Source organism: Clarias gariepinus, chromosome 12, assembly GCF_024256425.1.
Source record: "Clarias gariepinus isolate MV-2021 ecotype Netherlands chromosome 12, CGAR_prim_01v2, whole genome shotgun sequence".
Taxonomy (NCBI): Eukaryota; Metazoa; Chordata; class Actinopteri; order Siluriformes; family Clariidae; genus Clarias; species Clarias gariepinus.
In genome coordinates, this window is record NC_071111.1 from 232,766 (window position 1) to 257,500 (window position 24,735).

Below are 24,735 nucleotides of genomic sequence, written 5' to 3' on the forward strand. Positions count from 1 at the left end.
CTGTGTGCCTATCATGGTGGTTTGCAACACATGGGTCCCTCAGGGAGCTGCCTTAGCAGCTGTTTAGCATTTGTCCTCCAGCGGTGGGTTAAGGGCCTTGCTCAGGTGCCCAAGATTGGCAGCTTGGTGGTGCTGTGGTTTGACCCCATGACCTTTAGTAGTCCATTGTCCCCTGAGCTCCTGTACCTCTGACAGTTTACTGTTCTCCACCATTATTGGTCCTCCACCCGTACTGGTCGTAGTGGTGGTGATGTTCTATGATTTGTGGTACGAACATAAGCTACACAGTGCTACAGCTGTAATACCAGACACATATGAGTGTTTGTGTGTGTGTTTTACAGTAGAATTATTAGGTCATTTTACTCAAGCTGCATGTGTAGAAGTTCCTTCTGTAAAATGGGAAGTGGGTCAGGAAGCAGATGACCTGAATAAGTGAGTTATTTTAGGTGTGTGTGTTTAGATTAGCACAGCTCTGAATGTGTGTAAAGAATACTCTGTTTGTGTGTGTGTGTTTGCAGGAATGTTGAGCTCTGAGCTGCAGTAGCATCATGGAACCTGGAACTGACACACAGGGAGATCCAGATAAACCTCTAGTGAGTACACACACACACAGCTATCACGCAGGAGGACATTAGTTCATTAGTGCACTGAATAACATTTAATCAAAACTACCGGGAAAAAGCAGAGTACAAATACACAACACATAAAACGTGTGTGTCAAAAGTCAACCTGAGTTGGTTTGAGACTAATTTTGCTCCACACTGTTCACAGATGATCTGTCATCATTGTGTGTGTGTGTGTGTGTGCGGGAGAGAGAGAGAGAGAGAAAGAAGGAAAGAAAGAAAGAAAGAAAGAGAGTGTGTGGATGCAGGGCAAGAAGGGGCAGAGCAAATCAATGAAAAAATTAAGAAAACTTGTGTGTGCATCAAAAACAAGTCATCTGCTGCTGAAACTACAGCTGTGTGTCATCAGCATCAACGTGGAAACTAATAACATGCTTATGAATTATGTTACTCAGAGAAAGCATGTAAAGAGAAAATAGCAGTGGGCCAAAAACCGATCCCTGGGGAACACCAAACTTTCCTTAAAATAATCACCATTTAAATCTACAAACTGATAACGATCAGTCAAATAGGATCTGAGCCAGGAGAGGGCTGGTCACCTTAATTCCTACTACATTTTCTAATCTGTGAAGGAGAATACTATGATCAATAGTGTCAAAAGCTGCACTGAGGTTGAGTAACAAAGTAACTCAACCCTGTATCAACCCTGATCTGAGTAACCCTGATCAGAGGCCAGTAGGAGGTCATTTACTACTTTAACAAGTGCAGTCTCTGTGATAAGCCCTAAACCCTGACTGATACATTTTTGTATGCTACTTTTATGTAGATATGAATCTGCCTATAGTTGGATAGATGACAGGGGTCATTGTTGGGTTTCCTCATTAGGCCTTTAATAACTGCTAATTTTAAAAGATTTAGAAATGTAATGAAGAGTAAAGAACTGACTATTTAAAAAGGTTTGGTTATTAATGGTATTACCTGTTTTGAGGATCTGTTACACAATTTGATGATTTTGCTGAAGTGATTAGTGACATTAGGGAAATATTACTGTAATGTATTAGTGTTTAGAATTGGGTTATCTTGATATCATTATGCTATAGGTGGTGCTGTGTGACGCTGTATATGCACTCAACAATAATACAAAACAATGAAGAGGTAAAGAACACGTTAGTTAAGTGCTCTTGGCCTATTGTGGTTTTAGTTGCATTGTTCCCAAAACAATATAATGATATTTTAACAAATACAACAAAATCACTTAATATTAGAGGTATTAACTTTAACCCTGTATTGGTGCAGACTTCTGTAAAGAAAAAGAGTGCACATTGTCAGTGAAAACGCCAACGAACATCAAGCGAGGGTCAGATCAAAACAATCCACAAACACCATGGCAACTATCGAGCATACTGATGCTTTTAATGGGACCATAGAGCAGTGGGCAACATATATTGAGCGGTTTGATCACTTCACAAAGGCGAATGATATTGACGAGGAAAAACAAGTACCAGTGTTCTTGGGCACATAACTTGATTACACCTGCTAAACCAGGAGACAAGATGTATCAGGAGATTGTTACGACGTTAACTGAGCGTTTTTCATTTCATTCATTTAAATTCATCTTCAACAAAATAATTGTTTAGGTAAGTTTTTCAATTCACTTAAAGTAAATGTAGTGCATGTTTCCAAAACAGACATGTAAGAGATGTAAGTGTATAAGATGTGGGAAAACAAACAACACGGATGAGGACTACTGGTACAAACATCAAGCATGCCATTCATGTGGGAAGAAAGAACACATAGGGCGCATGTGCAGAAATAAAAGAAACTTTATAGAGATAGGAAGCATGAGAAAATGTTTAAGCCATATAAAGAACAGAGTTAAAAGGATAGATGTGTACAACACATGGTAGAGAAAAAACAAGTGCTAAGTCAAGTACAGACATAGAAAAGCAAATGTCTCTGTATATGGTAACCAAAAGTAAGCAACTTGCACACATTTGTATAACTCTAGAAATTACATTTAGGCATTTGGCACTGTGAAAGCAGCATTTCAAGCTTTTGGGAAGAATTGGGAACTATAAAAGGGATTGAAGCTAAAATTAGGCTCAAGCCTGAACATTCTCTGTTGGGAATTGCACCAGCTCCTGCATTATTTCAGAATGCAATGGAACAAGTTCTCTTCGGGATTCCAAACACTCATTGATATCTAGATAACGTACTGATAACAAGATAAGACGATGCAGAACACCTAAAGACACTAGATCAGGTTTTCACAAGACTGGGAAAATATGGCCTAAAATTGCTGCGTGAAAAATGTTTCAAACAGTCACTGGAGTACCTGGGTCATTACATCGATGCAGGTGGACTACACAAATCGGCAAAAAAGATAAACGCCGTTATGGAAGCACCCACACCAGCCAATGTAAGTCAATTACAGTACGCTCTTTCCTTGGAATTATTAACTACTATGGCTGTTTCATTCCAAATTTGGCTTCTGTCTTGAACCCACTTAATGCACTTTTCTTTAAAGAAAAGAAATGGTGCTGCAAAAATTGTGTGTAAAAAATCACACCAAAAAGCAAAGGATGTCCTTACCCCACCAGCTGTACTTACACATTATGATCCAGAGCTACACATTTGTCTTGCCTGTGATCCTTACCCGTATGGGGTGGGTGCTGTGATATTGCATATCTGCCCTGACGGTGAGGAAAAAAATGATTGCTTTTGCATCTAGAACACTTAGTAAACCAGAACAAAATTAAGCATAGATCCTGGAAGCCCTGAGCATTAAATTTAGAATTAGCAAATTTTATCAGTACTTATACGGAAGAAGGTTTACCCTTCTCACTGATCATCGATCACTAACTGCTATTTTTAGTCCCCACCTATAGCAGCAGCTAGAATGCAATGATGGGCTTTACTTTTAGCCACCCATGATAATGCCCTTGAGTATAACAAAGCAGCTTTTCATGCCAATGCAGACAGATTTTCACGACTGCCATTATCAGTGATGCACACAGAAAAGTGGACACAGTAAATGTGTTTTATGCCGGTCAGGTAGCTACCCAACCTGTCAATAATAGTTGGATTCATTTTCGTGACTACCGGAAAGAAGAAACATGGGTACCTGGAGGGGTAATGTCTAGAACAGGACCTGTGTCCCACATCGTCAATATAGTTGCTGCTGGATCCTGGAAATGTCATGTGGCAGAAATGTTGAGATGAGAAGCTCAATCCTCTATCAGCTTGATGGAATCGGATGTGTCTGTTTATCCCGAAAGTTCCCAAGCACATTCTCCTCAGGAGAATGTCAGTGAAAGTACTAAGGATATTGTAGATGTGATGACTGATAGCCCAGGGTTAGGTGACATTGACACAACACCTTCTGAGACAGTACAAAATAGAGAGACTCTAAAGCGATATCTCATTAGACCGCCTGAAAGTTATCAAGCATCATAATTTATTATGTTAAAGAAAAATTTATACTGAGTAAATTTAAGTAAGATGTGTTTGATGGACTGTAGTTAAAGTTGAATTCAAGAAAGGTAATATTTGTTGTGTATTGCCTCCTTTGATTTAAGTTAAAAGGAAATGTTATGTATTAGTGTTCAGATCTTGGTATCGTTGTATTATGCTATAGGTGGCGCTGTGCGACATTGTCTCGATAAGAGCGTCTGCCACATGCCTAAATGTAAATATTTATTAAACAATAATACAAAACAACGAAGAAGTAAAGGACACGTTAGTTAAGTGCAAAACAACATAATGATGTTTTAACAAATACGACATTTAACAATTTAGTTTAACGCCGTATCCGAGCGTCTGTGTGTGATCATTATACCAGGGAGCGAGTTTCTTTTGTCTTATTATTTTTCTTTTAACTGGAGCTACATTATCTAAGGTATAACCGAATGTTGACTCTGAATGTCCAGTCTGCTGGTCGAGTTTTAGACGGCGATCCGAGCGTATGGTTGATAACTCTGGGAGTTTACCGATAAAGTGAATGTGAATAAATGGCCCTCTATTTTAATCAGGTCCTGTATCATCAGTCATTATATCAGTCAACGTCCTTTAACTAACTAACTCAGTTTCTTTACCTGTCTGCTCTGGGCTTGTTTTACATTTACATTACATTTACATTGACGGCACTGAGCAGACACCCTTTAGTCCAGCGTCTTAACTTAGCTCTTAGATTTGCGTTTCCCCCCCAGCAGGCACTGATGTATTGTGTTTAAAGAATTAATGATGTTTTATTTCATTCATCCTGAGTGACGCAGAAGTCTGATTATTAAAGCCACAGACTACAGAGCTGCACTACAACACATGACACATGGCTGACTCTAATTACAGTGGAACCTTGGATTGTGAGTACCTCGAGCTGCAAGTGTTTTAACTCTGTAAACAAGCGAGGTCTTGAAATGCGAGCAGGATTGTGGGTAATCGTCTCCCATGCTCGGTCTCAGTGCACATGCGTCACTCTATAATCAACATCCATGCGCATGTGTACTGTTTACCATAACACAGTCACCACATGTGTGTGCGCGTAAAGCAACTTATTTTTTTTATGTGTGTGTGTTTGAAAGACATCATACGTAGCCCCTCCCCATTCTCCTCTCTCTGGCTCTCTTGGCAAGCAGGTGTGTGTGTGCATAAGATTCTCTGTTCAGTAAACTGATGTGTGTGTGTGTGTGTGTGTGTGTGTGTGAGAGAGAGCCATTCCACACAGTATTTTACGATGTTCTATGTTCTAGGTAATAAGTTAACTTTGTGAATAAGAAAACAGATTATTCTTTAATTCATTATGCTTTGATGAATAATTAATGATACGTGTTTAAATCGCTGATTAAACAATCACAGTTAATATATTCATTGGAAGTTTTCCACTTTCCTGCTCCCTCCCTGTGTGTGTGTGTGTGTGTGTGTGTGTGTGTGTGTGTGTATAACTTCCATCGTGTTTTTTTTGTTGTTTTCTTTTTGCGAGTGTGTTATTTTGACTAATGCTTCTTTTTTGTCTTTTATCTCTTTATCATGTTCACCGGATAATTTTTTTGTCTGCTGTTTCTTTTTCATTTGTGTGTGTGTGTCTGTGTGTGTGTGTGTGTGTGTGTGTGTGTAGCATCATGCAGAGATCAGAGAGCACCCCGCCCCACCAGGTAAGCAGCTGACCTTCAGAATTCTCTTCAGTTTTGTGTGTGTGTGTGTGTGTGTGTGTGTGTGTGTGTGTGTGTGTGTGTGTGTGTGTGTGTGTGAGTATAAACATTTTGATGAGGATGTCATGGTGATTGTGGGCCACAGATAGACGGACCATCATTCTACATTCCATCACATTCCATACAAACGTAAATAATTCTTTTGATTGTGTAATGCTGCTTTGCGACAATGACAATTGTTAAAAGCGCTATACAAATAAAATTGAATTGAATCATCTTTTAGAACATTTGGTTTAGGGCTCCACCAGTCAGCTGACCACTCTCAGCACCATGTGGGCGTGTCAGAACTCCCAGATACAGACATTGCCTTAAGTGGGCGTGTCTTTAAATCCATAAAGACAGAGACCCTGATGGTGAGGTCTGTTGCTGTAGGTGGAGTGATGCTCGGTGATGAAGCCAGTGTACTGACTCCGGGTAGGATGAAGAAGGAGGCGGGGCTTCACAAAGACCTTAACACCAGCAACACCCTGAGCCCTGGATCCAATCTAGGGCATGGTAAGTGTACACCCTCACACACACACACACACACCCACACACACCCTCACACACACCCACCCACACACACCCTCACACACACCCACCCACCCACACACACACACACACACAGACTGTATAATGGTACATGTTGTGTGTGCTAACCACCAGTAGGGGGCAGCAGATCTCTAAATATCATGGAGTATACTGTATATTCCAGGTGAATGGAGGGTGTGTGACACTCAATGTGGGAAATGTGTACGAATGAAAAGAATCAGTTTGTCCCTGATCAGCTGAGGGTGACATCATCGACACATCCAGCCAATCAGCATTCAGCTCCATTTCAATCCTAAACCCTCCTTGTGTAGTGTGTTTCTGGAGAGAGAGAGAGAGAGAGAGAGAGAGAGAGAGATTGTAATGGATTATTAGAGGATTATTAGAAGAACATGCACTGAGCTGTTCACCTTCACCAATCACACAGCTTCTTCCTGACCCACTTTAAACCCTGTCCAATAAAAAGATAAAGACACAGTGTGTGTGTGGGTGCGGGGGGGGGGGGGTATGTATACAATGTATGTATGTGTGTGTGTGTATGAGAGAGAAAGAGAGTGAGTAACCTTTGGTATTAATATAATTATTATTATTATTAGCGTTCAATTGAGTTGCTTCTCTGTGCAAAAAGTGTGCGCGCGTGTGCGCGTGTGTGTGTGTGTGTGTGTGCGTGTGTGTGTCCTATACAGTAGCTACTCATTTGGCAGATATAGAGTTCGATCATCGGTGTGTGCAGAGTCAGGGTTCAGGATTATTAGGTTAAGTACAGAGCTCCTTGGGAAAGTTCTGGCTTGTTGGAAGACTGCACACTACCACGTCTCTGTCTGCCATGTTTACCCATGATTCCTCTCTGTATAATAACACTGTCTTAATGCAACTTTGGTTAAAGAGGACAGGTAAGGGAGAGGGAGAGAGACATATAGGAGTAAGTTTAAGGTTAAAATGATATTTTCTTATTGACAGTTAAGTTCCTCTCGCTACTTCTTTTCTTACCACACATCAATGTCAATGGAACTGAGTCCGAAACAGACAGCAGATGGATTGAGGGAGTGAAGGAGGGAGCAGAAAGGAGAGTGTGTGTGTGTGTGTGTGTGTGTGTGTGTGTGTGTGTGTGTGTTAAAGAGTGTGCAGAGGCGAACTCAGCTCGAGCAGTATCCGTTTGTTCGTCTCTAGAGTAGACTTGTGTGTGCGCTGCGTGTAGGAATATCTTTATCCAACAAACTGCTGCTGCTCAGAGGTAGGCTCCGCCCCTCACCATGAACGAAGAAGGACTTGTGAGTCTCCGTCGTTTTTCCATGTGTGGTGGAGTGGGATCTGTTTATCCTGAAAGAAGGAAACTTATCCGCAATGCCTCATTTGGTGGCTACAACGAGATAACACAACGAATAACAGGTAATGAGATAACACCCCACCTAACGGGTAACAAGATAACACACCGCCTAACAGGTAACACAATAACACACCGCCTAACGGGTAACAAGATAACACAACGAATAACATGTAACGAGATAACACAGATACAAGATAACACACCGCCTAACAGGTAACACGATAACACACCGCCTAACAGGTAACACAATAACACACCGCCTAACGGGTAACACAATAACACACCTCCTAACGGGTAACGAGATAACACACCGCCTAACGGGTAACAAGATAACACACCGCCTAACGGGTAACACGATAACACACCGCCTAACGGGTAACACGATAACACACCGCCTAACAGGTAACACGATAACACACCGCCTAACGGGTAACAAGATAACACACCGCCTAACGGGTAACGAGATAACACACCGCCTAACGGGTAACGAGATAACACACCTCCTAACGGGTAACAAGATAACACACCTCCTAACAGGTAACGAGATAACACACCTCCTAACAGGTAACGAGATAACACACCGCCTAACGGGTAACGAGATAACACACCGCCTAACGGGTAACACAATAACACACCGCCTAACGGGTAACACAATAACACACCGCCTAACAGGTAACGAGATAACACACCGCCTAACAGGTAACGAGATAACACACCTCCTAACGGGTAACGAGATAACACACCTCCTAACAGGTAACGAGATAACACACCTCCTAACGGGTAACGAGATAACACACCGCCTAACGGGTAACAAGATAACACACCGCCTAACGGGTAACACGATAACACACCGCCTAACGGGTAACACGATAACACACCGCCTAACAGGTAACACGATAACACACCGCCTAACGGGTAACAAGATAACACACCGCCTAACGGGTAACGAGATAACACACCGCCTAACGGGTAACGAGATAACACACCTCCTAACGGGTAACGAGATAACACACCTCCTAACAGGTAACGAGATAACACACCTCCTAACAGGTAACGAGATAACACACCGCCTAACGGGTAACGAGATAACACACCGCCTAACGGGTAACACAATAACACACCGCCTAACGGGTAACACAATAACACACCGCCTAACAGGTAACGAGATAACACACCGCCTAACAGGTAACGAGATAACACACCGCCTAACAGGTAACGAGATAACACACCGCCTAACAGGTAACGAGATAACACACCGAATAACAGCAAACAAGATAACACACCGCCTAACGGGTAACGAGATAACACACCGCCTAACGGGTAACAAGATAACACACCGCCTAACGGGTAACGAGATAACACACCGAATAACAGCAAACAAGATAACACACCGCCTAACGGGTAACAAGATAACACACCGAATAACAGGAAACAAGATAACACACCGAATAACAGGAAACAAGATAACACACCGAATAACAGCAAACAAGATAACACGACGCCTAACGGGTAACAAGATAACACACCGAATAACAGGAAACAAAATAACACACCGAATAACAGGAAACAAGATAACACACCGAATAACAGCAAACAAGATAACACGACGCCTAACGGGTAACAAGATAACACACCGAATAACAGTAAACAAGATAACACACACAATAAAAGTAAACAAGATAACACACCGAATAACAGGAAACGAGATAACACACCAAATACAGGTGACGAGATAAAACACCGAATAACAGGAAACAAGATAACACACCGCCTAACGGGTAACGAGATAACACACCACTTAACGGGTAACGAGATAACACAGCGAATAACAGGAAACAAGATAACACAGCGAATAACAGGAAACAAGATAACACACCGAATAACAGGAAACAAGATAACACACCGAATAAAAGCAAACAAGATAACACGACGCCTAACGGGTAACAAGATAACACACCGAATAACAGTAAACAAGATAACACACACAATAAAAGTAAACAAGATAACACACCGAATAACAGGAAACGAGATAACACACCAAATACAGGTGACGAGATAAAACACCGAATAACAGAAAACAAGATAACACACCGCCTAACGGGTAATGAGATAACACACCTAATAACAGGAAACGAATTAAAGATGATTAGTAGACTCACAGAAATTAAGATAATAAAGGACACGATGTGGAAGGAGATAACGGACCGCACTACAGATATTGAGTTAATAAACACCCTCACAGGTCGCTGGTTAATGAGCCAGCTCACATTAAACACTGTAATGAATTGCCACAATAGAGAAAAGGGAGAATAAATAAACTATTTTGCTTTGCATAGTTGTAGTACTGTGTGTGTGTGTGTGTGTGTGTGTATATATATATATATACTGTATATTATACCACTGAAATATGTCCGTGCCACCAGGGAAGAAAAACTCCATGGATGTGACCCTAACGTGGTCATTCAGTACATTTAGGTGCTGAGTCTAAACCTGAGCCCCTGAAGGAACCCCAGATCATAACACTGTCCTCAGAGACTTGTACAGTGGACATCACGTTTCTTCTGTAAATTAAGTTTATCTCCTTAGTTGTTGTCTTTGATTAATAATCTGAAACACAATAACATCTTTTCCCGTACCAGCAGACACATCTGCTCTCTTGCGCTGTTTAGGAAATGCGATGCCCTTCACTGCTCTCCTTCTTTCCCGTCCCCCGTCCCACACATCGGTGATCTGTGATTGTCTTGATGCAGTAGTGCTGAATTATTTAACCCATAGAGAGGGGAAGTGGGCGGAGCCACTATTAGTTATGTACATGTGTTTGCACTTCACATGTTAATGAGAAAAAAGAAAAGGAAGTGTTCATGCTAATGGCCTTCTGTCTTTTTCTCAGAATTAACATGTCAAAGAGATTTCTATTACACACACACACACACACACACACACACACACACATACACACACATATAATGCACATCATGAGATAAAAATGTAAGTCGCTCTGGATAAGAGCGTCTGCCAAATGCCTAAATGTAAATGTAATGCACAGACAATAGCTGATCTGTGTGTGTGTGTGTGTGCGCGTGCGCGTTTAGGTTTTGAGCGTAAGGAGGACATAAAAGAGGATTCATCTCTTTCCATATCTAAAAGCAAGGTAAAAACACACACACACACACACACACACACCATACCCAAAAACCTATTCCAAAGTTGATTAAAAGCATTGTGTGTGTGTGTGTGTGTGTGCACCTTATGATCCACAGTCTGAGTCTAAACTGTATAATGGATCAGATAAAGATGTTTCATCCTCGGCTAATAAACTTACCAAGAAAGAATCTCTCAAGGTAAGAACTTCCTACACCCTAATCTCCAAACCCTACACCCTACACCCTAATCTCCAAACCCTACACCCTACACCCTAATCTCCAAACCCTACACCCTAATCTCCAAACCCTACACCCTAATCTCTAAACCCTACACCCTGATCTCCAAACCCTACACCCTGATCTCCAAACCCTACACCCTACACCCTAATCTCCAAACCCTACACCCTGATCTCCAAACCCTACACCCTACACCCTAATCTCCAAACCCTACACCCTGATCTCCAAACCCTACACCCTGATCTCCAAACCCTACACCCTACACCCTGATCTCCAAACCCTACACCCCGATCTCCAAACCCTACACCCCGATCTCCAAACCCTACACCCCGATCTCCAAACCCTACACCCCGATCTCCACACCCTAATCTCCAAACTTTACACCCTGCACCCTAATCTCCAAACTTTACACCCTAATCTCCAAACTTTACACCCTAATCTCCGAACCCTACACCCTACACCCTGCTCCCTACACCCAGATTCTCATGTGTCTGCGTGTTTCTGCAGGTCCAGAAGAAGAACTATAGAGAAGAGAAGAAGCGAGCAACTAAAGAGCTGCTGAGCACAATCACTGACCCCTCTGTCGTCGTCATGGCCGACTGGCTCAAAGTGAGTGTCTGTGGGAATGTGTATATTTGACGGTGTGTGTGCGGTTTGGTGGGTTGGGGGGAGTGAGGTCAGGTGGTGGTGAGGGGTGTGGTCTTTAGTCAGGCTCATTGTTTAATTTTTATAATCAAATTTCATTAATGATTCCACCTGTATAAGTATGTCTAATTATTGTGTGTGTGTGTGTGTGTGTGCGAGACAGATCCGTGGCTCTTTGAAGAGCTGGACAAAGCTGTGGTGTGTGTTAAAGCCTGGTGTGTTACTGATCTATAAGAGTCAGAAGAGTGATCAGTGGGTGGGGACGGTGCTACTGAGCGCGTGCGAACTCATCGAGAGGCCTTCAAAGAAAAACGGCTTCTGCTTTAAATTGTTCCACCCGCTGGAACAGTCTATATGGGCCATCAAGGTACTCTAAACACACACACACACACACACACACACACACACACACAGTATGTACATATGTATCTATGTGGAGAGAAATAAGTGTGTTGGGTTTTAGTTGGCTGAAACGTAACACCATGACACCTTTCTAGACTCAGATGTTTAACTGATGGGATGGTTTCAGGGTCCAACTGGATCATTAGTACTGAGCGTCTCTGTCCCTCATGGGGACACAGCAGCCAGGTCCTTATTCTGTTTCTATTTTTACTCTACTAACCTATAGAAATACACACTAGATGGCCTCTGTGCTTTATTCTCACCCAAACAGGGGCTTTAATGAAGCAAAAAAACTAAATAAAAAATGTAGACTTCCTGAACTAGAAATTAAAAATGATCAGTAGGTACTTTTTCCACTTCTGTGTGGTGTGGCTTTACAACTCAGGAAGATCTTGAAAAAAGTCCAGTTGTGAAAGACATTTCTTAGGTAAGTATGCTAAACCTGCTAGCAGCTCGTCCACTCGTGTGAGGGACAGTGCTGCCGCATGTCTCGCACATGTCTCAGGAGAACTCAAGTAGGATTACTTCCTGTCGCACAAAATTTACTAAAAGTGCAAGGTGTGTACCTGAAGCAGAGTGAGATCAGAGAAACGTGAGACTGGAGCAGTGTGAAGAACAGGAGGATCGTGAAACTGGAGCAAGGTGGGAGACAGGAGGATCGTGAGACTGGAGGAGGGTGGGAGACAGGAGGATCGTGAAACTGGAGCAGGGTGATGGACAGGAGGATCGTGAGACTGGAGCAGGGTGGGAGACAGGAGGATCGTGAGACCGGAGTGGTGTGAGAGACTTAAGAGATGTGAGACCGGAGTGGTGTGAAACTGGAACAGGTTCTCATTATACATCCAAGCAGTTAGGGTTAAGGGCCTCGCTCAAGGGCCCATCCTGGACAACTTGGTAGTCGTCGGGTTTGGAAAAAAGTTTAAAGACTTTAGGATCTTAATAAATAACATCACTGACATTAAAAAAAAACTGTTTATTTGAATAATTAAATGAGAATCTGGACATGACAGAGGGAATTCTCTGGAGGAGCTTCAGCAGGAACAGGACGTGTGTGTTCTCCTGTCTGCTCTCCTTAAGGGATTCACATTATCGTCCCTGTTCTCAAGCGAGGCACACACACACACACACACACACACACACACACACACACACACACACTCCTCACCAAACCCACTTCTCACCAACCCCACTCACTCCTAACATTGTTGTAATTGTTGGTTTTGATTATATTGTGTGTGTGTGTGTGTGTGTGTGTGTCAGGGCCCTAAAGGAGAGACAGTTGGTTCTATCACTCAGCCTCTACCCAGCAGTCACCTCATATTTCGAGCTGCTTCAGAGTCAGATGGTAATATGCACTGCGCTTTCTCTCTCTCTGACACACACACACACACACACAAAGGTCATTATACGTCAATATATACGCATAGCAAAATACATTTCACACTCACACACACATAAACATCCAATAAAATTATGTATTATATTGTTATATCTGATTGTGTGTGTGTGTGTGCAGGTCGCTGCTGGATGGATGCTCTTGAATTGGCTCTTAAGTGTTCTAGTCTGCTAAAAAGGACGATGATCCGCGAGGGAAAAGACGAAACAGCTGAACACACACACATTAACTTCTACAGCTTGCTGAGATCACACAACCTGAAGTAAGAACACACACACACACAAACCACTTGTTAATCTGACAACAGCTGATAGAGTGGTCTACACCACTGTAGACCCAGCACATGACCAAAGTCTTTAGTCTCAGATCCACACCACGGGTCCATTTAGAGCCGAGTGTTAAATAAAAACACTCTGTGTTAAATAAAATGCTGGTCCCAGACTTTCTCAGTAACTTGAACTTAGATCCAGCTTTGGACTTGATCCTGAGCACGAACACAACATCTTATGCAGATGAATTCCATCAGACCCAAATCGCTAGATAAAGACCCCTAAACTAGAACTCCTAAATCAAGAACCCTTTACTCTAGATCAAGACCATGTTCTAAGACCTCTAGATAAAAACCCCTCTTCCAACACTTTAATATCAAGACCCCCCCACACCAAAACTCCAGATCAAGACCACCGGACCCAGCCCCTCTGATCAAGACCCCATAGCAAGACCTTTAGCTCAAGACCCCAAGTACAAGATCCCAAGTACAAAGCCCTTTAGCTCAAGACCCGACATTTAAAGACCTTTAGCTCAAGACCCCATGTACCAAGACTCTGTAGCTAAAGACCCCACGTACCAAGACTCTGTAGCTAAAGACCCCACGTACCAAGACCTTTAGCCCACGTCCCTACGTACCAAGACCTTTAGCCCACGTCCCCACGTACCAAGACCTTTAGCCCAAGTCCCCACGTACAAAGACCTTTAGCTCAAGTCCCCACGTACCAAGACCTTTAGCCCACGTCCCCACGTACCAAGACCTTTAGCCCACGTCCCCACGTACCAAGACCTTTAGCCCACGTCCCCACGTACCAAGACCTTTAGCCCACGTCCCCACGTACCAAGACCCTTAGCCCAAGTCCCCACGTACCAAGACCCTTAGCCCAAGTCCCCACGTACCAAGACCTTTAGCCCAAGTCCCCACGTACCAAGACCTTTAGCCCAAGTCCCCACGTACCAAGACCTTTAGCCCAAGTCCCCACGTACCAAGACCTTTAGCCCAAGTCCCCACGTACCAAGACCTTTAGCCCAAGTCCCCACGTACCAAGACCTTTAGCCCAAGTCCCCACGTACCAAGACCTTTAGCCCAAGTCCCCACGTACCAAGACCTTTAGCCCAAGTCCCCACGTACCAAGACCTTTAGCCCAAGTCCCCACGTACCAAGACCTTTAGCCCAAGTCCCCACGTACCAAGACCTTTAGCCCAAGTCCCCACGTACCAAGACCTTTAGCCCAAGTCCCCACGTACCAAGACCTTTAGCCCAAGTCCCCACGTACCAAGACCTTTAGCCCAAGTCCCCACGTACCAAGACCTTTAGCCCAAGTCCCCACGTACCAAGACCTTTAGCTCAAGTCCCCACGTACCAAGACCTTTAGCTCAAGTCCCCACGTACCAAGACCTTTAGCTCAAGTCCCCACGTACCAAGACCTTTAGCTCAAGTCCCCACGTACCAAGACCTTTAGCTCAAGTCCCCACGTACCAAGACCTTTAGCTCAAGTCCCCACGTACCAAGACCTTTAGCTCAAGTCCCCACGTACCAAGACCTTTAGCTCAAGTCCCCACGTACCAAGACCTTTAGCTCAAGTCCCCACGTACCAAGACCTTTAGCTCAAGTCCCCACGTACCAAGACCTTTAGCTCAAGTCCCCACGTACCAAGACCTTTAGCCCAAGTCCCCACGTACCAAGACCTTTAGCCCAAGTCCCCACGTACCAAGCCCTTTAGCCCAAGTCCCCACGTACCAAGCCCTTTAGCCCAAGTCCCCACGTACCAAGCCCTTTAGCCCAAGTCCCCACGTACCAAGCCCTTTAGCCCAAGTCCCCACGTACCAAGCCCTTTAGCCCAAGACCCCACGTACCAAGCCCTTTAGCCCAAGACCCCACGTACCAAGCCCTTTAGCCCAAGACCCCACGTACCAAGCCCTTTAGCCCAAGACCCCACGTACCAAGCCCTTTAGCCCAAGACCCCACGTACCAAGCCCTTTAGCCCAAGACCCCACGTACCAAGCCCTTTAGCCCAAGACCCCACGTACCAAGCCCTTTAGCCCAAGACCCCACGTACCAAGCCCTTTAGCCCAAGACCCCACGTACCAAGCCCTTTAGCCCAAGACCCCACGTACCAAGCCCTTTAGCCCAAGACCCCACGTACCAAGCCCTTTAGCCCAAGACCCCACGTACCAAGCCCTTTAGCCCAAGACCCCACGTACCAAGCCCTTTAGCCCAAGACCCCACCCCCCAAGACCCCACCCCCCAAGACCCCACCCCCAAGACCCCACCCCCCAAGACCCCACGTCCCAAGACCTTTAGCTCAAGACCCCACGTCCCAAGGCCTTTAGCTCAAGACCCCACATACCAAGACCCTCTAATCAAGACCCCCCCCCCACCCCCATACAAAGACCCCCGAAACACCCCCCCCCCCCTCCAGATCAAGGCCCATACTAAGACTTCATTTAGAGACTAGTTTAAGAAACTTAAACTAGGTCCCTGTTTTCAGTGAAAGTGACCAGTTTAAAGATGAGCTGAACTCAGATAAGTCTGATAGAGAGATTGAACAGGACGAGTGGGAGAAGAGTGAAGAGAGCGACAGTGACACCAGCGAACGACAGGAAGACTCGTATGCAGACCTGGAGCATGACACACTGAGGGAGACTCTTTACATGGAACAGAGTCATGAGGAGCTGGGCGAGGTGTGTGTGTGTAATTTGTAGAGAATACAATAAAAAAAGAGTGTTTATTGGTGCTGTAAGTGTATTGTTAGTGATTTTTAGATATGACACAAAAAACACAGTGTGTGTGTGTGTGTGTGTGTGTGTGTGTGTGTGTGTGTGTCCATCCACAGGCGGGTGAGGCGGCTCAGACAGAAACAGTGTCTGAGGAGAATAAGTCTCTGATCTGGACGCTGCTGAAACAGGTTCGGCCCGGTATGGATCTGTCCAAAGTGGTCCTTCCCACCTTCATCCTGGAGCCCAGATCATTCCTGGACAAACTGTCTGATTACTACTACCATGCAGACTTCCTGTCTGAGTGAGCACACACACACACACACACACACACACACACACACACACACACACACAGTGTGTCTTATGTATATTGGGAGTGTTTAGCAGGGGGTGATGCGGTGTGTGTCTCTCTGTACAGAGCTGCAGTGGAGGAAAACGCCTACAACCGCATGAAGAAGGTGGTGAAGTGGTACATCTCCGGGTTCTACAAGAAACCAAAAGTACAGAGCCTCTGCAGCAAGTAAAGTGTAGACACACACACTGTTCACACTGTTGTGGCTTACGTGTGTGCGTGTGTGCATGTGTGTGTGCGTGTGTGTGTTTAATAGGGTCTGAAGAAACCGTATAACCCCATCATAGGAGAAACATTCCGCTGTGTGTGGATTCACCCCAAGACCAACAGCAAAACATTCTACATCTCAGAGCAGGTACATGCACACACACGCGCACACACACGCACACACACACACACACACATACACACACACACACACACACAGACACATGTTGCACACACAGTGCTGTCTCTGAGGTGTGTCTTTTCTCTCAGGTGTCCCATCACCCCCCAGTCTCCGCCTTCTACGTCAGTAACAGGAAGGACGGCTTCTGTCTCAGCGGCAGCATCCTGGCCAAGTCAAAGTTCTACGGTATTCGTAGTGCCTCCTCTGCTGAAGCTCTTTTAGTGTGTGTGTGTGTGTGTGTGTTCTATATAAATAAAACAGTGGTATTGTCTGTACATTGGTTAGAACTCTTTACATGATATCTTTACATTTCATACCATGGGGAACCCAAAACCAGTGTCAGAAAAATGTTATGTCTGTCTGTATGTCTGACTGTCTGTCCAGCTGATTTTGTCACAGCATTATGCAAAAGTTTCATTTATTGAATTTAATACACTTTGCAAGCCTTACAGTATTTGTTTAACTCTGTGCTATAAATTAAATCAGAATGCGATGTTATGAGAAGTTTTGTGCCAGATTACCTCATAACAGCCATCGCTTTTTCAGACAAATATATCGCTTTTGCTTTCAAGATGTAATAGAGTTTGCTTTTTTTAATTTAAAAAAATAGTTTGCTGTAAATGTACAGAGTATGTGGAATACAATGAAACACTCATAATGCCCCTACAAATGCCCAAATTCTCACAAAACAAACAAATGCACCACTCTGCATGTATTACTCTGAAAAAAGTCTGTAACTTTTAAAAACTGAATCTTCAAAGATGAATAGACAGATCAGTATATGTTTATTCTTCCTGCGAAAAGTTAAAAAAAAGGGTGCGTCTCGTACGTTTAAACTGTGACTTTAAAAGAGTATTTATGGGAATTTTTGACCGTTCTTCCTGAAGCGCATCTGTGAGATCAGACACTGATGTTGGACGAGAAGGCGTGGCTCTCAGTCTCTGCTCTAATTCACCCCAAATGGACTTTCACACCAAACTCGCTCAGGACCTTGCTTTGTGCACTGGCACACAGTCATGTTGGAACAGGAAGGGTAGCATGGTAGCATGAAATTGTCTAGCCTTGTGTCGCGCCAACAGAAATATAGCTCTGTTCGGTAAGACTCAACACAAAATGGTGCAAGAACTCTGTGCTCGTTTCTAGTTATTGCTCATCGCTGGTGGAGTTTGTGACTGTTAGATGTAGACCTTTTTATTTACCATGGGAATTCACCACCATTTTCAGTACATTCAACCTAGTGCTAATGCTAAGGAAGCACTATGGGAACTGTATGCAAAGATCAGTGAACTACAGAACACACACCCAGGTGGGCTGTTTATTGTTGCTGGAGATTTTAACCATGCAAATCTCAAGTCAGTGCTTCCTAAATTCCATCAGTATGTGGACTTTGCAACGAGAGGGGATAACATGCTGGATCTTGTTTACACAAACATCCCTGGCGCATATCAGGCAGAGCCCCGCCCTCACCTCGGCTACACAGACCACATCTCTGTTATGCTAATTCCAGCATACAGACCACTCGTCAGACGCTTAAAACCGGTTCTGAAGAAGGTGAAAACCTGGCCAGCAGGAGCCATCTCTGCTCTTCAAGACAGAACACTGACAGTGTTTAGGGAGGCTGCAACTTACGGCAACTTCACTGACTTGGAGGAGTACATGTCATCAGTGACCAGCTACATCAACAAGTGCACCGATGACGTCACTGTCTCCAAGAGCATCATCTCACGACCCAACCAGAAACCGTGGATTACTGTGGAGGTGCGTGCACTTCTGAGGACCCGAGACTTTGCCTTTAGAGCGAGGGACAAGGTGGCCCTAAGAACACACCCAGAGAATCCACAACAACTTTAGGGACAGCAGTGACACATGGCGCATGTGTTAGGGCATACAAGCCATTACAAACTACACAGGGTGTGTCTCACCACGGTTGTTGTGACGAAAACTCTATGCAGAGTCAACCCTCATAAAGCTGCTGGACCAGACAATATTCCGGGCAGAGTGCTCAGAGAATGTGTGGAACAGCTGGCAGATGTTCTCACCGGCGGTGCCCGTACTAAAGAAGTCTTTGTCTTGTCTTAGTGACTACCGTCCTGTTGCACTCACACCCATCATCATGAAGTGCTTCGGGCAGAACGTCATAAGACACATTAAGACCCTGCTGCCCCCACGTTGGACGTAACCGGTCATCGGACTATGCCATCTCCACTACGCTCCATCTTGCCCTCACACACTTAGACAATAAGGACACCTACCTTATAATGCTGTACATAGATTTTAGCTCAGCATTCAAAAACATCATCCCCCAACACCTGACCGGGAAGCTGAGCTGTTCGGCCTGAACACCTCCTTCTGTAACTGGATCCTGGACTTTCTGACCAGAAGGCCTCAGTCAGTACAGATCGGGAACTGCACCTCTAGCACCACCACACTGAGTACTGGGGCCCCACAAGGCTGTGTGCTTAGTCCCCTGCTGCTGTTCACACTGCTGACTCATGACTGTGTGGCGACACACAGTTGCAACCACATCATCAAGTTCGCTGATAACACGGCTGTGGTGGGTCTTATTAGCACGAACAATGAGTCACCTTACAGAGAGGAAATGCAGAGGCTAATGTACTGGTGTTAAGACTACAACCTGTCTCCGAATGTATGTAAGCTAAAGGAGATTGTTGTTGTCTTTAGAAGGACACTCATTCTCCGCTGTGCCTCAATGTCTTCTCTGTGGAAATCGTTGACAGCACCAAATTCCTGGGTGTCCTCCTGGAGAAGAACCACACCTGGTCCCTCAACACCAGTTCTCTGCACAAGAAAGCCCAACTGTGTCTTTTCTTCTTGAGAAGGCTGAGGAAGGTCCAGCTTCCACCACCAATTCTCACCACCTTCTATAGAGGAACTATTGAGAGCATCTTGAGCAGCTGCATCACTGTCTGGTTTGGGAATTGGGCCATATCAGACCGCAAGACCCTACAGCAAAGAGTGAGGACAGCGGAGAAGATCATCGGGGGCTCTCCTCCCTCTATGGAAGACATCTACACCACACGCTGCATCCGCAAAGCCACCAGCATTGTGGCTGATCGGATACACCCCTCTCTCTCTCTCTCTCTCTCTCTCACACACACACACACACACACACACACACACACCTGCCATCTGGAAAAAGGACCCGAAGCATTAGGGCACACACATCCAGACTGTGCATTTCACTGCATATCGTACTGTGTATGACTGTGTATGTGACAAATAAAATTTGAATTTGAATTTGCAACAGCTTCTTTCCACAAGACATCCGTCTCCTCAACAAAAAGGGACTGGACTGAACACACACACACACACACACACACATTATCACTTAGATTAACTCAACTATCTTAAAACTATCTTGTTTGCACATTGGCACGTGCACTTTGTTGTCTCGTTTGTATAAAAATTTAAATTGTTCTTAAATGCCAATCTGCTAGCCAGCTAATGGGGTCTCGAAGTTAGCTAGTTAGTTTCTGTTAATTGATGTTGTTAATTTATGTTGTATGTTTCACCTTGGTCCTGGAGGAACGTCGTTTCATTTTACTGTGTACTAACTGTATATGGTTGAAGTGACAATAAAAGCCTACTTGACTTGGTACTGAAGCATTAAGAGTCTTTTACTGGAAGTAAACCAGTTCCATAATGACTGCGCATCATTCCCGCAGCAGTTGGAGGTGAGGGCGTGTAGTACCTGAACTGAGAGTGTTAGACGCACAAATCAAATTGTTAAGTAGAAGTGAACAGTCATGTGCCGGATGTAATAATCTACTTTAAACAGGGAGTGTATTCGTCTGAGCACCAAAGAAGGACAACTTAGTGTAAACAAGGCGTAAGATACTCAACCTTACAGAATGGGATTTCTTTGTATTAATAAGTTAGACAGAGAGTTCTGCTGTACAGAGAGACACACAGACATGGACGTGGGCTTCAACCTCAAATAATAATAATAATAATAATAATATTATCACTGATTACGTTAAAGATCTGCAGATTAGTATTAGATTTAAACTCCAAACTGTCTCTGCACGTGTACTAACATCATGTCTCATGTGTGTGTTTTTCTTTCACTTTCAGGAAATTCTCTGTCAGCCATTTTGGACGGAGAAGCAAGACTGACCTTCCTGAACCGGGGAGAGGATTACATCATGAACATGCCTTATGCACACTGCAAAGGTAAAACACACACACACACACACACACACACACACACACAGAATCCATGAAGACAATCTCACTGTGTGTGTGTGTGTGTGTGTTTCAGGTATCCTGTATGGGACGATGACGATGGAGCTCGGAGGTCAGGTCACCATCACCTGTGAGAAAACAGGCTACAGTGCACAACTGGAGTTCACGCTGAAGGTGTGTGTGTGTGTGTGTGTGTGTGTGTGTGTGTGTGTGTGTGTGTGTGTGTGCCTCTGCGTGTGTATTCTAGTGCAGTGCAACTCTCTCTCTCACTCTCTCACTCTCTCTCACTCTCTCTCTCACTCTCTCCCTCTCTCTCTCTCCCTCTCTCTCTCTCACTCACTCTCTCTCTCACTCACTCACTCTCTCACTCACACTCTCTCTCTCTCACTCACTCTCTCTCTCCCTCTCTCTCTCTCACTCACTCTCTCTCTCACTCACTCTCTCTCTCACTCACTCACTCTCACTCACTCTCTCTCACTCACACTCTCTCTCACTCTCACTCACTCACTCTCTCTCTCACTCACTCTCTCACTCACTCTCTCTCTCACTCACTCTCTCTCTCACTCTCTCTCACTCTCTCTCACTCACACTCACTCTCTCTCTCACTCTCTCTCTCACTCACTCTCTCTCTCACTCTCTCTCACTCACACTCACTCTCTCTCTCACTCTCTCTCTCACTCACTCTCTCTCACTCACTCTCTCTCACTCACTCTCTCTCTCACTCTCACTCACACTCTCTCTCACTCACACTCTCTCTTACTCTCTCTCACTCTCTCTCTCTCTCTCTCTCACTCTTTCTCACTCACACTCTCTCACACTCTCTCTCTCTCTCTTACTCTCTCTCTCTCTCTTACTCTCACTCTCTCTCTCACTCACACTCTCTCTCTCTTACTCTCACTCTCTCTCTCTTACTCTCACTGTCTCTCTCTCACTCACTCTCTCTCACTCACACTCACTCTCTCTTACTCTCACTCTCTCTCTCTTACTCTCACTGTCTCTCTCTCTCTCACTCTCTCTCACTCACACTCACTCTCTCTCTCACTCTCTCTCTCACTCACTCTCTCTCACTCACTCTCTCTCACTCACTCTCTCTCTCACTCTCACTCACACTCTCTCTCACTCACACTCTCTCTTACTCTCTCTCACTCTCTCTCTCTCTCTCTCTCACTCTTTCTCACTCACACTCTCTCACACTCTCTCTCTCTCTCTTACTCTCTCTCTCTCTCTTACTCTCACTCTCTCTCTCACTCACACTCTCTCTCTCTTACTCTCACTCTCTCTCTCTTACTCTCACTGTCTCTCTCTCACTCACTTTCTCACTCTCTTCCTCACTCTCTCTTACTCTCACTCACTTTCTCACTCTCTCTCTCACTCTCTCTCTCTCTCTCTCTTACTCTCACTCACTTTCTCACTCTCTCTCTCTCTCTCTCTCTCTCTCTCTCTCTCTCTCTATCTGCTCCAGCCGTTTCTGGGCAGCAGTGATATTGTGAATCAGATCAGCGGGAAGATTAAACTGGGGAAGGAGGTGCTGGCTACACTGGAGGGTCACTGGGTAAGTGTGTGTTTGTGTGTGTGTGTGTGTGTGTGTGTTGATCTGAAATCACACTGTAAACTGTGTAGGATCTCAGAATGACTTATTAACTGTGAGGAAAGACGAGTCTGTGCAGCAACAGTAACAGCGCCACCATCAGGACAAACAGTGTAAATAATATTTTTCACCAAAGACCCGTTCCTCTGTGTGTACTGTAGTACAGTGGAACCTTGTAATTCAGTTGTAAGGAGGTGAGTGTTATGAAGGAGAGACCCCTCCCACACTGTACCAACACGGGGTTAGGGTTCTCAACGTTCTCCTTCAGTTCTCTCTCTTCTGTTCCTTGGCCTCTGGTTTGTTCAGCGCAGCCAGTTATCTATCCAGAGACATTTGTTTCTTCTGCAGACCTGACGCTGGCGACGCCCCCATAACCGTAGGGGTTTCTTTTTGTTCTTACTCTGGGGCGTTGGTGAACCGAGGTTCCACTGTACTGTGCACCAATGAGCAGCTACATCCTGAACATGAACCACCACCACCCCCAAGCATTTCATGTAGCAGCAGCGACCTCATTTCCCCTCTCATCTGTTTCAACCACCCAGCGTTCACTGTGTGTACTGTAAGTCTACAGTGTTCCTAATAAAGTGGACAGTGTGTGTATGTTGCACCATGGTCCTGGAGAAATGAGTGTGTGGCCCAGCGGGGCCCAGTGGTGCAATGGGGCATCTTTAAGAGCAGTGATGCCCTTGAGCTTCTCAGTGCGTCACCCCTGAGTGTGTGTGTGTGTGTGTGTGTGTGTGTGTGTGTGTGTGTGTTCTTTCAACAGGACAGTGAGATCTTAATCAATGATAAGAAGTCAGGTGTGTGTGAGATGTTCTGGAACCCAACTCCTGAACTTCGTCAGAGTCGCCTGACCCGCTGCACCGTCGCTCCTGAGGAGCAGGGAGACTTCGAGTCTGAGAAGTGTGTATACACACAGACACACACACACACACACACACACAGCACACGTGGGGCACGCCCAATTCAATTCAATTTTATTTGTATATCACTTTTAACAATTGTCATTGTCCCAAAGCAGCTTTACACAATCAAAAGAATTCTTTAAGTTAATATGGAATGTGAATGAATCAAAATAGTCAGTTTGTCCCTGGTGAACAAGCCGAGGGCGACAGTGATGAGGAAAAACTCCCTGAGATGGTACAACATTAAAAGTTCAAATTTTATTTGTCACATACACAGTCATACACAGTACGATATGCAGTGAAATGCTTATACGACCCCCAGTGACCTTAAAAAGAACATTAAAGCTTATAGATAAAAAATTAATATGTATAAAAAGAAAAAAAAATAACTAGGATAAAAATAGGAATATACTGTACAAATAAGAACATTCACAATATAGTAAAATATAGAGAAAAAATATAAATTTGTAAAAATTTTGAAATTTGGTGTAAAAAAAAAAAGGAGACTGAGGGTGTGCAAATATACATAAAAAGTGACTTATTAAAGTGTCTAATAGGAAGATAATAAAATGGTAATAGGAAGAAACCTTGAGAGGAACCAGACTCAACAGGGAACCCATCCTCATTTGGGTGAAACAGAAAGCAGTAAATGATCTGCATTTATACAGTGTGTAGGGTGGGAGGCAGTTCAGCTATAATAGCTGATGTTAATTGATGTTAATATGGAGTCCAGGTAGTTATTGAAGACCCAGGTAGACTTGTAAGAAGTTCCAGTCATGAACTATCGAACTGTCAAGTCCTCAAAGAAACAGGACTAACTATGACATCATAACTAAAAGGGAGGAGCCAGAAGGAAACAC

General features: G+C 44.4%; 1 protein-coding gene across 4 annotated transcripts in view; it reads left to right on the top strand.

Moving 5' to 3' along the window:
* osbpl8 (oxysterol binding protein-like 8) overlaps positions 1–24,735 on the top strand; it is a 45,611-nt gene that overhangs the window by 4,332 nt on the left and 16,544 nt on the right. For all 4 annotated transcript variants that reach the window (XM_053508895.1, XM_053508896.1, XM_053508897.1 and 1 more), the window contains exons 2-19: positions 519–593; positions 5,677–5,713; positions 6,143–6,265; positions 10,718–10,776; positions 10,886–10,966; positions 11,513–11,614; positions 11,814–12,017; positions 13,313–13,397; positions 13,569–13,710; positions 16,208–16,400; positions 16,553–16,737; positions 16,855–16,936; positions 17,045–17,143; positions 17,266–17,362; positions 21,272–21,370; positions 21,459–21,556; positions 22,845–22,934; positions 23,737–23,873. In XM_053508895.1, coding sequence (XP_053364870.1) covers positions 549–593; positions 5,677–5,713; positions 6,143–6,265; positions 10,718–10,776; positions 10,886–10,966; positions 11,513–11,614; positions 11,814–12,017; positions 13,313–13,397; positions 13,569–13,710; positions 16,208–16,400; positions 16,553–16,737; positions 16,855–16,936; positions 17,045–17,143; positions 17,266–17,362; positions 21,272–21,370; positions 21,459–21,556; positions 22,845–22,934; positions 23,737–23,873 — 1,958 coding nt within the window. In that variant the 5' untranslated portion in view covers positions 519–548. The remainder of the gene's footprint in view (positions 1–518; positions 594–5,676; positions 5,714–6,142; positions 6,266–10,717; positions 10,777–10,885; positions 10,967–11,512; positions 11,615–11,813; positions 12,018–13,312; positions 13,398–13,568; positions 13,711–16,207; positions 16,401–16,552; positions 16,738–16,854; positions 16,937–17,044; positions 17,144–17,265; positions 17,363–21,271; positions 21,371–21,458; positions 21,557–22,844; positions 22,935–23,736; positions 23,874–24,735) is intronic.